We start from the raw sequence: 17,713 nt of genomic DNA on the forward strand, positions 1-17,713 counted from the left end.
AGGTCTTTAATTAAGATTCCGGAGGAACCAGAAGTCAAGCATCTGATTAGAAAAGTGTCTTAATTTTTATGTCCGATGGTTATTTGTAAGCGAATCATTGAAATGGGGACAAATAACAGCAGGTAGCTTTTCATTTGGCTCTATGGTGTTAGTGTCTTGTTCATTTAGGGCACTTGCATGAGTGAAAATAAAAATCCCACTATCAGCAGTAACTCAGCTAAAAGGCTGCTATAAATAGCCTCTTCTCATTGCTCTGAAATGTAATGAAAAAAGCAGCCTGACATTTTGGTGGGTGATGTTAGTTCGGAGCTTTGATTAGCGAGATTATTCTGTGGATGAGCAATACGGATGACAGATTTCTGCTTTGAAATGAACCAAAGTGACGGTTCTGTGATAGTGATGAATCACACCGTAAGGTATTGGGAAAAAATTAATCAGTCTGCACCAACAAACTCCGTCTGTGACTGATGTGTTCCTTTTGTAGAGATTGTCTGGCTTTGTGCAAAAATAATGTAGGCAGGGCATTTTGAACTGGACCTCTTGGTACCGTCTGAAGAGGGCATTTCGACAGCCAGCTCGTAACGTTAATTTCCCTCTCTACAAACAATTCAGGACACTGATTAAACTTACAGCTGTTTTAATTTTAGACTTATTTTTTTTCCTGTTAAGGTTAATTTCAATCATTCTGACACCCAATTGTACCTTTAAATAGTTGCAGTTTTTAAATAGTTTGTGTGGCTTGTACTTAAAAGGAAAAAAACATCAAAAAGTTAATTTACTGTGTGTGCATGAACAGGACCATTTAAAAGTAATATTTTGACGGTTAAGCATGAAATACACTATATGTCAATTGCTTACAAGCTTCACATGTTATTTTAATGGTTTCGGCTACATGCTATTTACAGTACAAACCTCAATTGCAATGAAGTTGGGACGATGCGTAAAAAAAAAAAAAACTGAATTCAATGATTTACAAATATTTTTTAACTTAAATTCAATTGAACAAACTACGAAGACAAGATATTTTATGTTCCGACTGTTTCCATTTCTTCACAGAAGTTACCCATGCCATGGGCACTAGCACACGGCCATAACTGCTGATAACAATATGGATGCTCCTTTTTCTCTTTGGCCTGGAGGACATTAAGTCCATAATTTCCCAAAACAAATTGGAATGTTGACTCGTCAGACCACAGCACTTTCCCACTTGCTGTCACTTTGTGTATGGTATGTCCCCGAGGAACCGTTTATCTCCTCAAAATTACCAAAATTTCACCAAGATGGTGGCCACTGGCCAGTTCCTAAGTTGCTTCATTAACGATTCGTTCTTGCTTACGTTTCCAATCAAAATGTAATAATAATTGTTCACAATCATCGTTTAAAAAAAAAATAATACTAATAAAAATTTAAGCTATTGGAAGACTTTAATAAAAGGCTGGTCACAAAGAGCATAAAAACAATGTGTTTTATAAAAAATATATATGCAGATGTTTTCAGGATCGACAATACATCAATTTAAAAGCTAATCTATATAAACATGTACAATTTATTGTAAGGTAATAAGTTAATGCTTCTGTTTGTGGTAAAGAAAGAACATGGTTATTTGTCTTTAGACACTCAGGATAACATTACAGATCTGATGGCAGACATTTAACAACCTGAGTTGTCTTTATTTTATGAAGAGAAGCTGCTTACAAGTCTGGTCTTATAACCACTTGCAGTGTTAGATGGCTACCAATAAAAATAATAATAATAAACATTTGTCCAACATTCATTGTCAGTTATTTTGAGCAACACTTTACAACTTGTCACATTTCAACTCAACATATTCTATAACTGTATTTTCCATTATCAACCCATTACTCACCATCTTTTCCAAATATTGAAAACATCACCACCATCCTCTCACTTAAATACTGAAAAACATCAGTGCCAGTTTATAATCGACGTTTTATAACAAATGCAACTTCTTACTTCATGAAACAAAGTTAAAAAAAAAAAAAAATTAAAAAACAGAACTAAAAAGGCAGCAATGCTGGATATGTATAGTTTGTCTCACAGAGGTATTAAAAGTAATTCCTTGATATGTATTTTCTTTGTTTTTTCTTTTTTTAGGGAGGGGCGGGAGTTCTGGAACCACATTCAGTATCCGGCAGGGTATCCTCCTTTCCTGGGGTCCGATTCTGCACAGAGATGCTCTCCCTGTCGCATGACCACCTGAACCACAGAATCTGGATTCTTCTGCAGGTGTGTTACGTGGTTCTTCCAGATCAGGCCTTCTAAGATCCTCTGGTAATCACACACAGGCACGCAAGTCTCACCATGTGCGGTTGAGCAAGTGGTCGTAGGTGATGACCATTTTGCAATTCACATCACATCCCTCACCTTTTCAAAGTCCTGCTCCACTACCGTCATATTTGGATTGAGCTGATTGTGCACTCGCGGCTCAGTCACCGCCTTTCGCAAGTCGTACTTGAAGAACAAAGAGTTGAGGATGACCTGTGCACAGGACAAAAAGGGACATGCAAGTTGAAAAAAGTAAACAAATGAGACTGCATGGGAGGGGTCTTACCAAGGCAGTAGCTGTGGTAATTTTTGTGCCCCCAGATGCTCCGACAACCATTTTAACTCTTTTGTCTTTATCAAAGATGATTGTGGGACACATGGAAGACAGAGGCCTCTTTCCTGTAACAGATGAACACAACGTGAACAAAGGATTATTACAGAATGTCTCTCTCAGCTTTCCGAAGAAAACAAAAGCACAAAAAGTGTACAAGGACAGTTGTTGTCAACACTGAGCCCCGTAAGTCCTTCATAACAATGACTAATAATGACTTAATGAGGACGCTGGTCTCACCTGGTTGGATGAAGTTGTTAGGTGAAGGAGGTATTCCAAAACCATTGGTTATGTATGGAGAGCTGAAGTCATCCATTTCATCGTTGAAGAGGATTCCAGTTGATCGAGACATGACTTTCGACCCAAAGCTGGATGCACAAAAAAATAAGCATAAATTGAGCAACAAGCCCAACATTATTCATACATTGGCCAAATTTCGATTATTATTTTTTTATGGATGTCTTTTGGCTACAAATGACAAGATGTATATTTTTAAAATGGCTATATCAGCTAGTCATATCCGTCCTTAAATGCACATGCTCTAAATTTGCAGTTGATCAGAATGTGCCAGATTATGCTAGATGTTAAACGGATCACCAAACTATGACGCTCCTCCGAAATTGTCAGCTGTCACAACTTCCCAATGTTTTTTAATTCCGCCTAAAAGTTATTAATTTAACCATGTAAAATGCTGTATAACTATGTAAAATGTTGGTCTTTACTGCATGTTCTACAAATCCATGGGCACAGAAACGCTCGGTTGACAATGTAGGTCAAGTAGAAGTGAATGTTTGGATTTATTCCGACAGGCAGATAAGAATCTTACTATAGATTAATGGTGCTGGTGGCTGCCACGGCGCTTCCGTCTTCAGCTATCACCGACAGATGAGCTGTTCCGTGGTTGTCTGGGACAAAATAATCCGGCTCATAGTACATGTCGGGATGAGTGGTGTCGTCTGTAATTTTCTTCCTTATGCCTTCAGCAAAGAAGGCCGATGTCATGTTTTGGATAAGCTGAGAAGAGACAATTGTCGCAAACGGAAGCAATAGAGCAATAGAATTCTCAATCGGATCAATGTCAAAATCAATCCTTTGATTTGTCGTCATAAAAACATTTTGTATGTCTGTGTTCAGGGTTTGACATTAACACCCGCCAACGCATCAAATGCATATCAATTTCGGCATTGTGGTTAACACCACCAATCCCACGCGCCATTTTTCTCAAACGGAATCTGTATAATAAACCGATGTAATGTGAGACGACGACGACAACTCCCAGGAGCCCGGCTGCCATCAATGCTGACCGGGGTCATGTGATAGCACATTTAAAGACACGGAAAGAAAGGAAAGAGAGAAAGAAAGAAAAAAAGAAAGAAAGGAGACGAAAAAGGAAATATTTTTCAATTAAAAATGGAGGGCAGGTCAAAAATTAACCATATATGACCCAGAAACAAAGAAAGGAAGAAAGAAAGAAAGAAAATGATAAACAACATCATCTACCGGACTGACTATAGGATACACAAAGTGCGACGGAGACAAGAGGGTCTCTACCATAGTCAAAGAGTGCATCACACCTAAACGGGCTATGACGGCTAGCCTGTTTAATGTGGCCTCATCAAGTCGACTGGGTTTGACAAGCTCAGAATGGTAGAAGCGAAGTGCGCAGCTCGTCAGCGCGGTGCATTATGGGTAGGCCGGCTGGTCATCAACTTGCCATTGAAAACTAGTGGAGTCTAACAGGGGAAGCGCTGTTTTTTTTTATTGAATCTATTTTAAGCATGTCGCTACTGACTACCCTCTGCTGGGACACGACAGTTAAGTCTATTTAAGTGCTTATTATTTGACTGAATGTGTGCACTTTACCGGGAGTTGGACCGAGGACACGACACCGGGACGCGATCAAGAGACGGGTAGGAGTTTTCTTCACTGAAGGGTTTCAATTGGGGCTAGAAGCAGGTTCTTAAATGACCGTCACTCCATTAGTTTGGTTACACGTACGTCCGCTAGCGAGCTTTGTGATGTTTCTGTCTGTTCCCTCGCTTTCAGAATATTGACAAAATAAATGTGTTAAAAAAAAAATTCTTAGCCTTTTATATGTCAGTTTGGATCTTTCTTTTCTGTCTGTGTGAACGGAGGTTTACAAGCGTACATTTCCTTCTTCTCAAGCATTTGCAATGGTGTGTTTTTTTTGCCGATAAACTCCATTAGGACAGTTAAAAAATGGCACCAGGTGCACCTGTCATTTTGTCACTTAAGGCTGAAAGTCGTTTAAACACTTCTTGCAAGCTTTAAGGTGTGTAGTTACGCAAACACTTTCAGCAATCCATTCGGCGACATTCGAATGACGGATTTGTTTGGTAGCAAGTTGTTGTTTTTTTACTCGATTTTCACGCATGCGCAAACGTAATGCGCACTTCGCTTATTCACAAACATATTATAGATGCTTTGGACCTTTCACAGACGGTATGGATGTACAAGACAATAAACAAACATTGCGTGTGTTAATTAAAGGTAGTGTCTGGAGGTTTTTGCTAAAAATAAAATAAAATGTGGGGCCCGGCCGGGCACAGCCCGAAAAGGCAACGTGGGTCCCCCTTCTCATGAGCTCACCACCGATGGAAGGGGCCAAAGGAAGTTTCCTCCGTAGGGTAGCCGGGCTCTCCCTTAGCGATAGGGTGAGAAGCTCGGTTATCCGGGAGGGACTCAGTGAGTGGCGAGCCGCTACTCCTCCGCGTTGAGAGGAACCAGTTGAGGTGGCTCGGGCATCTGGTTCGGATGCCTACTGGACGCCTCCCTTGGGAGGTGTTCCGGGCATGTCCCACCGGCGGGAGGCCCCGGGGACGACCCAGGACACGCTGGAGAGACTACGTCTCTCGGCTGGCCTGGGAACGCCTTGGGATCCCATCGGAGGAGCTGGCTGAAGTGGCTGGGTAGAGGGAATTCTGGGCTTCCCTGCTAAAGCTGCTGCCCCCGCGACCCGACCCGGGATAAGCGATGGATGGATGGATAAAATAAAATGCTAGCTAATGTTGTGTTTCAAAAAATAAACTCTAGCTAATGTGTTTACAAACTGCAATAAACAAACATCCAGACTCTACCCCTTACATTTGTGAGAAATATAAGTCTTTCTTACATGATTTAATTTGTCTATTGTCCTGGGTGGATGAAAAAACTTGGAAGTGAACTAATAGGGCTAAAGAAGCTTCAGAAAGAAGACACAAAAAAGTATCATTTTCATACAACAGGGCTGACTACCTGATTAACATTATTTATGTATTTGCGCACTGTGCACATTTAAAAAGCCTGTAAATGTAGTTCAAATAAACTTTAGTGTGCCATAGTTAGTCCGCTTTAATCATATTTGCGATGAGCGTACTTCTTGTGTATACTGCCATACCTAGCATAGCTACTGGCAAGATGGTTTCAACTGGAACTTGCTAAAATTGTGTTTTTTCTTTCATTTATTTACTTGTGTACCAAATGTGGTAAAAATGAATCTTGGACGTCTATAGACGTCTGTGGCAGTGAATGTGTTAAAAACATTGTGGCTAGTGAAAATGCTAAGTCCAGGCTAGCTAGTAACTCTGGGAAACCACTAGCCACATTTGCTGGTGACAAAAAAGTTCTTGTCAAGTCGTGTATCTGTATCTGTCTGCAAGTAACACAGGAACACATGTTGAACTCTGTGGTTGCTCTGTCGATGTGTTTCAGTAATGTTTCGGTATCATCGTTCCTGGTTTTCTTCAGTCAAGTAAAAATGTACTATTTGCTCGTCACTACCCATTATGGCTCCATTCTATTTATATTAGCATTTGCTCGGTAAAAAACAAACAAAAAAAACTATAGTCTCCTTAAGAGGACAATTGCCACTCATTGAAATATCAGCTTGTGAAAGGCAACGAGTTGAAGGCTTACATCTGTGATATTGAGGAAAAGCGGATCCCCGAGTCGGCTCCTCTTGGCGTAACCAAAACGGAAAGCCTCTATGATGCGATGATACGTTAGGGTTTTCATCTCGGTGGTGGAAACACTCGTGTCTGTGAAGTTGTACCCTGAAAAATATCCACAGAGACAAAAGTCTGCATTAAATAAACAATCACCTTTTCTTGGCCATAATATTTAATGAGGCTTCTCCCTCAATGTGTGAAAAGCCAATAGTATACGCAGCCGCACATTACGAAAGTGTTCACTCAAGTCAAACAACAACATGGATGAAAACCATGGAAGGCAGGTCAAGAAAGAGCCATATATGACCCAGAAAGAAAGGAAGGAAGGAAGGAAGAAAGCGAAAGGAGACGAAAAAGGAAATATTTTTCAATTAAAAATGGAAGGCAGGTCAAGAATGAACCATATATGACCCAGGAAGAAAGAAAGAAAGAAAGAAAGAAAGAAAGCAAAAAGAGACGAAAAAGAAAATATTTTTCAATTAAAAATGGAAGGCAGGTCAAGAAAGAACCATATATGACCCAGAAAGAAAGAAAGAAAGCAAAAGGAGACGAAAAAGGAAATATTTTTCAATTAAAAATGGAAGGCAGGTCAAGAATGAACCATATATGACCCAGGAAGAAAGAAAGAAAGAAAGAAAGAAAGAAAGAAAGAAAGAAAGCGAAAAGAGACGAAAAAGAAAATATTTTTCAATTAAAAATGGAAGGCAGGTCAAGAAAGAACCATATATGACCCAGAAAGAAAGAAAGAAAGAAAGAAAGAAAGAAAGCAAAAGGAGACGAAAAAGGAAATATTTTTCAATTAAAAATGGAAGGCAGGTCAAGAATGAACCATATATGACCCAGGAAGAAAGAAAGAAAGAAAGAAAGAAAGAAAGAAAGAAAGAAAGAAAGAAAGAAAGAAAGAAAGCGAAAAGAGACGAAAAAGAAAATATTTTTCAATTAAAACTGGAAGGCAGGTCAAGAATTAACCATATATGACCCAGAAAGGAAGGAAGAAAGCGAAAGGAGACGAAAAAGGAAATATTTTTCAATTAAAAATGGAAGGCAGGTCAAGAATGAACCATATATGACCCAGGAAGAAAGAAAGAAAGAAAGAAAGAAAGAAAGAAAGAAAGAAAGAAAGAAAGAAAGAAAGCGAAGAGAGACGAAAAAGAAAATATTTTTCAATTAAAACTGGAAGGCAGGTCAAGAATTAACCATATATGACCCAGAAAGGAAGGAAGAAAGCGAAAGGAGACGAAAAAGGAAATATTTTTCAATTAAAAATGGAAGGCAGGTCAAGAATGAACCATATATGACCCAGGAAGAAAGAAAGAAAGAAAGAAAGCGAAAAGAGACGAAAAAGAAAATATTTTTCAATTAAAAATGGAAGGCAGGTCAAGAAAGAACCATATATGACCCAGAAAGAAAGCAAAAGGAGACGAAAAAGGAAATATTTTTCAATTAAAAATGGAAGGCAGGTCAAGAATGAACCATATATGACCCAGGAAGAAAGAAAGAAAGAAAGAAAGAAAGAAAGAAAGAAAGAAAGAAAGAAAGAAAGAAAGAAAGAAAGAAAGAAAGCGAAAAGAGACGAAAAAGAAAATATTTTTCAATTAAAAATGGAAGGCAGGTCAAGAAAGAACCATATATGACCCAGAAAGAAAGAAAGAAAGAAAGCAAAAGGAGACGAAAAAGGAAATATTTTTCAATTAAAAATGGAAGGCAGGTCAAGAATGAACCATATATGACCCAGGAAGAAAGAAAGAAAGAAAGAAAGAAAGAAAGAAAGAAAGAAAGAAAGAAAGAAAGAAAGAAAGAAAGAAAGAAAGAAAGAAAGAAAGCGAAAAGAGACGAAAAAGAAAATATTTTTCAATTAAAAATGGAAGGCAGGTCAAGAAAGAACCATATATGACCCAGAAAGAAAGAAAGAAAGAAAGCAAAAGGAGACGAAAAAGGAAATATTTTTCAATTAAAAATGGAAGGCAGGTCAAGAATGAACCATATATGACCCAGGAAGAAAGAAAGAAAGAAAGAAAGAAAGAAAGAAAGAAAGAAAGAAAGCGAAAAGAGACGAAAAAGAAAATATTTTTCAATTAAAACTGGAAGGCAGGTCAAGAATTAACCATATATGACCCAGAAAGGAAGGAAGAAAGCGAAAGGAGACGAAAAAGGAAATATTTTTCAATTAAAAATGGAAGGCAGGTCAAGAATGAACCATATATGACCCAGGAAGAAAGAAAGAAAGAAAGAAAGCGAAAAGAGACGAAAAAGAAAATATTTTTCAATTAAAAATGGAAGGCAGGTCAAGAAAGAACCATATATGACCCAGGAAGAAAGAAAGAAAGAAAGAAAGAAAGAAAGAAAGAAAGAAAGAAAGAAAGAAAGAAAGAAAGAAAGAAAGAAAGAAAGAAAGAAAGCGAAAAGAGACGAAAAAGAAAATATTTTTCAATTAAAAATGGAAGGCAGGTCAAGAAAGAACCATATATGACCCAGAAAGAAAGAAAGAAAGAAAGCAAAAGGAGACGAAAAAGGAAATATTTTTCAATTAAAAATGGAAGGCAGGTCAAGAATGAACCATATATGACCCAGGAAGAAAGAAAGAAAGAAAGAAAGAAAGAAAGAAAGAAAGAAAGAAAGAAAGCGAAAAGAGACGAAAAAGAAAATATTTTTCAATTAAAAATGGAAGGCAGGTCAAGAAAGAACCATATATGACCCAGAAAGAAAGAAAGAAAGAAAGAAAGAAAGCAAAAGGAGACGAAAAAGGAAATATTTTTCAATTAAAAATGGAAGGCAGGTCAAGAATGAACCATATATGACCCAGGAAGAAAGAAAGAAAGAAAGAAAGAAAGAAAGAAAGAAAGAAAGAAAGAAAGCAAAAAGAGACGAAAAAGAAAATATTTTTCAATTAAAACTGGAAGGCAGGTCAAGAATTAACCATATATGACCCAGAAAGGAAGGAAGAAAGCGAAAGGAGACGAAAAAGGAAATATTTTTCAATTAAAAATGGAAGGCAGGTCAAGAATGAACCATATATGACCCAGGAAGAAAGAAAGAAAGAAAGAAAGCGAAAAGAGACGAAAAAGAAAATATTTTTCAATTAAAAATGGAAGGCAGGTCAAGAAAGAACCATATATGACCCAGAAAGAAAGCAAAAGGAGACGAAAAAGGAAATATTTTTCAATTAAAAATGGAAGGCAGGTCAAGAATGAACCATATATGACCCAGGAAGAAAGAAAGAAAGAAAGAAAGAAAGAAAGAAAGAAAGAAAGAAAGAAAGAAAGAAAGAAAGAAAGCGAAAAGAGACGAAAAAGAAAATATTTTTCAATTAAAAATGGAAGGCAGGTCAAGAAAGAACCATATATGACCCAGAAAGAAAGAAAGAAAGAAAGCAAAAGGAGACGAAAAAGGAAATATTTTTCAATTAAAAATGGAAGGCAGGTCAAGAATGAACCATATTTGACCCAGGAAGAAAGAAAGAAAGAAAGAAAGAAAGAAAGAAAGAAAGAAAGAAAGAAAGAAAGAAAGAAAGAAAGAAAGAAAGAAAGCGAAAAGAGACGAAAAAGAAAATATTTTTCAATTAAAAATGGAAGGCAGGTCAAGAAAGAACCATATATGACCCAGAAAGAAAGAAAGAAAGAAAGAAAGAAAGCAAAAGGAGACGAAAAAGGAAATATTTTTCAATTAAAAATGGAAGGCAGGTCAAGAATGAACCATATATGACCCAGGAAGAAAGAAAGAAAGAAAGAAAGAAAGAAAGAAAGAAAGAAAGAAAGAAAGAAAGCGAAAAGAGACGAAAAAGAAAATATTTTTCAATTAAAACTGGAAGGCAGGTCAAGAATTAACCATATATGACCCAGAAAGGAAGGAAGAAAGCGAAAGGAGACGAAAAAGGAAATATTTTTCAATTAAAAATGGAAGGCAGGTCAAGAATGAACCATATATGACCCAGGAAGAAAGAAAGAAAGAAAGAAAGCGAAAAGAGACGAAAAAGAAAATATTTTTCAATTAAAAATGGAAGGCAGGTCAAGAAAGAACCATATATGACCCAGAAAGAAAGCAAAAGGAGACGAAAAAGGAAATATTTTTCAATTAAAAATGGAAGGCAGGTCAAGAATGAACCATATATGACCCAGGAAGAAAGAAAGAAAGAAAGAAAGAAAGAAAGAAAGAAAGAAAGAAAGAAAGAAAGAAAGAAAGAAAGAAAGCGAAAAGAGACGAAAAAGAAAATATTTTTCAATTAAAAATGGAAGGCAGGTCAAGAAAGAACCATATATGACCCAGAAAGAAAGAAAGAAAGAAAGCAAAAGGAGACGAAAAAGGAAATATTTTTCAATTAAAAATGGAAGGCAGGTCAAGAATGAACCATATATGACCCAGGAAGAAAGAAAGAAAGAAAGAAAGAAAGAAAGAAAGAAAGAAAGAAAGAAAGAAAGCAAAAAGAGACGAAAAAGAAAATATTTTTCAATTAAAACTGGAAGGCAGGTCAAGAATTAACCATATATGACCCAGAAAGGAAGGAAGAAAGCGAAAGGAGACGAAAAAGGAAATATTTTTCAATTAAAAATGGAAGGCAGGTCAAGAATGAACCATATATGACCCAGGAAGAAAGAAAGAAAGAAAGAAAGCGAAAAGAGACGAAAAAGAAAATATTTTTCAATTAAAAATGGAAGGCAGGTCAAGAAAGAACCATATATGACCCAGAAAGAAAGCAAAAGGAGACGAAAAAGGAAATATTTTTCAATTAAAAATGGAAGGCAGGTCAAGAATGAACCATATATGACCCAGGAAGAAAGAAAGAAAGAAAGAAAGAAAGAAAGAAAGAAAGAAAGAAAGAAAGAAAGAAAGAAAGAAAGAAAGAAAGCGAAAAGAGACGAAAAAGAAAATATTTTTCAATTAAAAATGGAAGGCAGGTCAAGAAAGAACCATATATGACCCAGAAAGAAAGAAAGAAAGAAAGCAAAAGGAGACGAAAAAGGAAATATTTTTCAATTAAAAATGGAAGGCAGGTCAAGAATGAACCATATTTGACCCAGGAAGAAAGAAAGAAAGAAAGAAAGAAAGAAAGAAAGAAAGAAAGAAAGAAAGAAAGAAAGAAAGAAAGAAAGAAAGCGAAAAGAGACGAAAAAGAAAATATTTTTCAATTAAAAATGGAAGGCAGGTCAAGAAAGAACCATATATGACCCAGAAAGAAAGAAAGAAAGAAAGAAAGAAAGCAAAAGGAGACGAAAAAGGAAATATTTTTCAATTAAAAATGGAAGGCAGGTCAAGAATGAACCATATATGACCCAGGAAGAAAGAAAGAAAGAAAGAAAGAAAGAAAGAAAGAAAGAAAGAAAGAAAGAAAGCGAAAAGAGACGAAAAAGAAAATATTTTTCAATTAAAACTGGAAGGCAGGTCAAGAATTAACCATATATGACCCAGAAAGGAAGGAAGAAAGCGAAAGGAGACGAAAAAGGAAATATTTTTCAATTAAAAATGGAAGGCAGGTCAAGAATGAACCATATATGACCCAGGAAGAAAGAAAGAAAGAAAGAAAGCGAAAAGAGACGAAAAAGAAAATATTTTTCAATTAAAAATGGAAGGCAGGTCAAGAAAGAACCATATATGACCCAGAAAGAAAGCAAAAGGAGACGAAAAAGGAAATATTTTTCAATTAAAAATGGAAGGCAGGTCAAGAATTAACCATATATGACCCAGAAAGGAAGGAAGGAAGGAAAAAACTGGATGAAAAGCGTGTACATTCAATTGAACTCATCATGTTTTCATATAGGAAGCGGATTATCATTCCAACACAAACTTGAGCAGTTGCTTCGTCTTCTGCGACCAAACAGAAGGAGCGACCACAAGGAAAGCGGCCATCTTTCCTCGTGCATGACTGCACAAAAGCTTGGCGAAGGCCAGGCTGCTCACCGTTGACTATGTTGAGAATGAGTGCCAACACTGGGCCACTGGAGGGGGCGTCTGGCACATACATGGCGTATTCCCCAACACTTAGCTTTAAGGGGTTTTCATTCAGTACTGGCTGGTACTCCAATAAATCATCCAAGGTGATAATCCCACCTAAAATATTGATAGAGGAACATTCAATTATCCTGCCTCATGTTTTGCCAGATGTGCATATGCATGTTTTTTCATTTGTTATAGATAATTAAACCAGACCTGCTGCCTGGATGTCATCCACGAGTCTCCGTGCCATTGAGCCATTATAGAACACGCTAGGACCCTCTTCTGCTATTCTCTGGTATGTGTCTGCCAGCTTTGGGAATCTTACAATGTCGTTTTCTCTGAGAACGTTTTTTTGTGAATCACAAAATACTTCACTGTAAGATGAGAGGAGAGGAAAACACGTTTGTTATAGAAAAGTTCAATAAAGGTCAAACAGGACTTGGATGCATGAAACGAATCACAACCAAAGGACGTCAATATTGCTTTAAATATCTAAATGTGTTTATATCACAAGTTATTATACAGTATGTTCTCTAAAAAACAACGCAACTAGCATTCCAGAATTAGCGCGCCACCATTCATGTTGGCTGGCGCCACATTCTGCTCACCAAAGGTTGGCGTTTCCTTGAATGAAATCCTTGCTTTTAAAGATGGCATGAGCCAAGGCTTTCCCGATCGGAAAACCTTCACGGGCTAAGGCGATGCTTGGCTCAAATAGTTCTTTCCATGGCAGCCTGCCATGTCGCTTGTGTGCCATCTCATAGCCGCGGATCTCCCCGGGGATGGCTATGGACAGTCCACCTGTTATGTACAAACATTATTAGCGTTTTGAATATCACGGCTGTTTTTTTGGTACCATTACGTAACATCATTACCGTACCAGCCATATTGTCAATAAAGTGTTAGACAAAGAATCATTACATCTGTGCAACATTGGAAAGGGAAATGATTCAAAACACATTTTCTTCAGCCAAGTGCCAGGAAGAAAGAACACGCCATTTTGGATATCCTCTATTTACTCTTTGTTTTGTTAAATTACTGCTTTTGATTAATTCATTGGCAGGTTATACTGCCCACAAGGCTGAAGTGGTCGTTTCCATCCATCCTATACATGCTGCCACAGGATGCCCAAATAAATAGCACTATTCCAAACCCCCTTGTAGCCAGTTGTGCCACTTTGTTGAAAATGTGGCAACGGTAAAACTCGACTGGCCCCATTTGACTTGTGATCGCACCTGTACGGGAAAGTTGTGTGTTGTTGCCAAACATGTCCTCAGTGGCGTTCTTGGGTGCCGTCTCCCTTGCATCAATGGTTTCTACTCTCCCTGTTGAGTAGAAAATGCGGTGTCAGTTTTGCTCACGAAACGTCACTTTGATATTATAAATAATCAGTCGCACCCACCCGAAGAAGCATTGTAGATGATAAAGAAGACCCCTCCTCCGATGCCCATGCTGTGTGCATTAAAAAGGCCAACACAGAGCAAGGCAGCAATAGAGGCATCCACCGCTGAACCGTTTTTCATCAAAATGTCCCTACGGATATGGGAGAACTTCATATTTATGTATGCACTCGTACAAACAGACTATAAATAGCGCATTTGATAAACAAACACCTCCTTACCTTCCAACTTCGGAACACTTTCCAGCATCAGCAGCGACAGCAGCCCTTAAGTATAAGTGGCCTGAAGTCGTGTTTTTCTTCCCCATGCCTACGAAGAGCAGCAGACCCACGACAACCCCAACAATGACCACCAGACCAGCAATCAGAGGTTTTGCAACCATTTTCCTGTGAATCAGACAACAAAGATCATTCATTGTCAGACAGAATTTGGTGACAGAGACAGGCCTGAGATGCTACACGCGGCACTTTAATCCCATCATCGAGTCACCTTATTTGATACTGTGTATTTTGTACTCTTTATTCTAATACTTTTGAGCCTCTCTTAAATGTAATGCTGCTCATTTTCTCCCCAAAACATATTTATTATTATTACTATTTTTTTATATTGCCTTGATCCCAAAAACATATGTATATGTTTTTTTGTTGGGGGAGTTTTTTGTGTGTTAGAGCAGTGGTCCCCAACCTTTTTTTCACCACGGACCGGTTCATACATGTCCACAACTTTGGCGGACCGGCAACCCAGTGGGTTGGGGGGTGGGGGGGGTGCTTGGCTGTTCGTCGGCTGATTAATAAAAGGCTACGACAACAAACGCAAGTCCACGACCATAACAAGGGTAACAATAGATAATTAGCATCTTGACATGTGTCAAGAGTCCGTCGTAAACAGAGACAATCTGGTCACTTTTCAAAATAAAATAAAATATTTTTAAGCCTCGGCTAATCAATTAACCGGAAGTACAGTAAGTTTTTTTTTTTCAACTGTGCGGCCCGACGCGGCCCGGCCCAAAGGTGCCCACGGCCCGGTGGTTGGGGACCACTGTGTTAGAGTATATACAGAAGGCTTTGATGCAGCCTCTGACCTGAATAGGTCACTTAAAGCAATGGTACTTATTACAAAAAATGGCCAGAAGGTGGCAACAGAGTATAAGAGATCAACCAGGGCCATGTTGCAACAAGCTTTTTTCCCCAGTGTTTTGAACAGGTTTGTGAATAATGATGAAACTTAGCTATATTCTAATGCTAATTACTGCAAAACGGAAACAAATATACTATTTTTTCCTGATGAAAGAAGAGACTCTAATCTTTCTTTTGGTGGGTTTTATAGCAATAGAACAAAATATTCTGTGGGCCTTGCAAAATCTGTCAAAATCCAGTAAAACAGCCCGGGAGCAAAGGGGGTTGCTTCAGTGAAAATGGCTGGGAGTGAATGAGTTGCCTATAAGGGATAAATAAAGTTAGATTGAATTGATCAGATGTGCTGTGTTAAATGATAGCAGAACGTTTATTTACCTTAATCAAAGATAGATCTACAGAATTTAATTAAATTCAACAGTTCCGGTTTATAATCCTGTGACACTCTCGACCAAAATCAAGCATCATTATTTTGTATAACTATTGGTAGACTATGGTATCAGATCTCAGCAGATGTGCAAGTCTACCTTATGTGCTGGCCCATGAACGCATCAATGTCATCGTTGAACACATTTAATGTTTTGAAGTCAAAACGAAGATAAATAGCATCTGCTCACAAATGCAGGTTTTCCTTTGTGTCATTTCCTCAGCCAGCTGCGGCATGCTTGCGATGTCACAGTCATTCTCGCGCTGATTCTGTTCTCATCACACGCCAAGTCATACATGTTACGCCGCATCCTTCAGCCCTGCCAGGATTTATGACGCAAGCTTCGCAACAGCATATTCCCTTGCGTGTTACCTCATCTATTCCCCGTTTGTGCCTCATGCTGCTGCTGTTGCTGCTGCTTTGATTGTATCCACGAGTAAATCTAATCATAATGGTCCTGTTCTGAATCTCCCAGGTTCAAAGTCTGCCACAGAAACGCCAACGATCATTCAAGAGTACAATTCGACATGAGTGTTACAGATGAGCAAACTTCTCATTTGCCTCTTTTGTGCACACACCTCTGTCAAAGGTTAGATTATCAGAAGGCCTCCGCTGCACACTCAAGCCATGTGCAGAGCCCGTGTTATTTTGTTATCCTCGCAGATTTCAAGCAAGGCAGCCCATTTAATTGCAAACTATACCCAAAACTACCCAAAAGTATGACTGCAGTATGACAGTGTTGCAAAATGTTCACCTCTCTGGTAATCCCATAGCAATAGGCATAGTGTATGGGGTCATTCCAGAATTGGAAGACCTTTTCTTTCCTCCACATGAAATTGCAAATAATCCACACACAAAATACAGAAACATGCACCATTGCACTTGCTGTGTAAATTATAGTTGTCCCGACTCCTGAGACAAACTGTAGCTACAATTTAAGTGACTCCTAAAGACATTACATTTAAAATAGCTAATAGCTCTCTCTTGATGATCAACTTACATTTAGAACAGATAAAATAACCTTTCTGTCAGAATGTCAAAAACGTGCTTTGTTTAAAATAGCCAACACATTTATTGACAATTCCAAACATCCGGGCATTTCTGATATTTACATAATGCTTCATTTCCGTGGCGTATTGTATTGCTTTTGCCTGTGACAGGCATATTGTTATAGTAATCAAAAAAGATTTGATCACGTTTTCAAATCTAAATAGTCCTCACAAATTAAATTACAACGATCCAAAGTGCAATGCTTTTCGTTTTCAATGAACGGAGAGCGTCCTTTCACCGAGGATAAATGCTGCATTCCATGAACTCTGACCCACTCGGATTGTGTCAATTCTGACCTCAAAGCTTTCGAGGCAAATGTAATTATGACATATGTTCCTGTGACAAAACGTGGTTTGGAATGACTGTGTTAAGAACAACAAAGAATTTATCGGAATCAGCCTGTTTTGTTGTTTATATTTGCCTCAAACGCTTTAAGAGCAGAACTGGGGCACTGCGAGTGGGATAAATCCGACTTCAAACCTTCCACAAATGCAGCATAAGACCACCATTTCCACTTGTCACGTAAACTCGGAATTGTAGATTATGGTTTCAAAAGGCAAATGAGTTTGCTTGACTGCCAAAAGCATAATAAAAATAATAAAAAATCAAACGCTTTATATAAAGCATGTTTTGTTTAAAATAGCCAACACATGTATTGACAATTTCCGAACATCCGGACATTTCTGATAATTACATAAAGCTTCATTTCCATGGCGTATTGTATTGCTTTTGCCTGTGACAATATTGTTATAGTAATCAAACAAGATTTTATTACATTTTCATGTACATTACATGACTACGTCCACAAGACAGCCGAGGCTGAGCTGCACTATACTTTGTACTGAATTAAAATGCGAGGAAGCTACACCTCCTGTTGCTTACCTATACAGGTAGGTAAATTCCATGTGGGACCTTTCTGTTATTTGTCCGCGACCAGCGGTTGAGGATCACAACATGATTACTAGACTCTAATCAGTGATTGTCAACTGCTGGTCACTAATCATTAGAGGAAGAGGGGGGGGAGTGAGATACGTGTCTCAGTGGAAATGACAACACATACCCCCCACATTTTTTGTGTGTAAATGGTCGTTTTTTGTGATTGACCGTTGTGTCTGATGTGTACTGTCTGTAATTAATCAGACGACTTTCAATATAATAGTCCTGCACTTCACGGTGTGTGTGTGGGGGGGGGGGGGGGGGGGGGGCTTTTG

At 38.1% G+C, this 17,713-nt stretch overlaps 1 protein-coding gene across 1 annotated transcript; it reads right to left on the reverse strand.

The window, feature by feature from the left end:
* Window positions 1–1,405: 1,405 nt before the first annotated feature.
* Window positions 1,406–17,469, reverse strand: ggt1a (gamma-glutamyltransferase 1a). Its single transcript, XM_077561919.1, has 13 exons — window positions 17,385–17,469; window positions 14,114–14,278; window positions 13,895–14,025; window positions 13,728–13,817; window positions 13,101–13,293; window positions 12,706–12,866; window positions 12,457–12,606; window positions 6,533–6,669; window positions 3,444–3,631; window positions 2,858–2,985; window positions 2,573–2,685; window positions 2,386–2,499; window positions 1,406–2,289 (listed from the first exon to the last, which is right to left on the reverse strand). Exons 1-13 carry the CDS (start codon window positions 17,405–17,407, stop codon window positions 2,143–2,145), a joined length of 1,740 nt encoding a protein of 579 aa, XP_077418045.1. The 5' UTR covers window positions 17,408–17,469; the 3' UTR covers window positions 1,406–2,142.
* Between the last annotated feature and the right edge of the window lie 244 nt (window positions 17,470–17,713).

The sequence above is a fragment of the Vanacampus margaritifer genome, chromosome 3 (assembly GCF_051991255.1).
Source record: "Vanacampus margaritifer isolate UIUO_Vmar chromosome 3, RoL_Vmar_1.0, whole genome shotgun sequence".
Classification (NCBI taxonomy): domain Eukaryota; kingdom Metazoa; phylum Chordata; class Actinopteri; order Syngnathiformes; family Syngnathidae; genus Vanacampus; species Vanacampus margaritifer.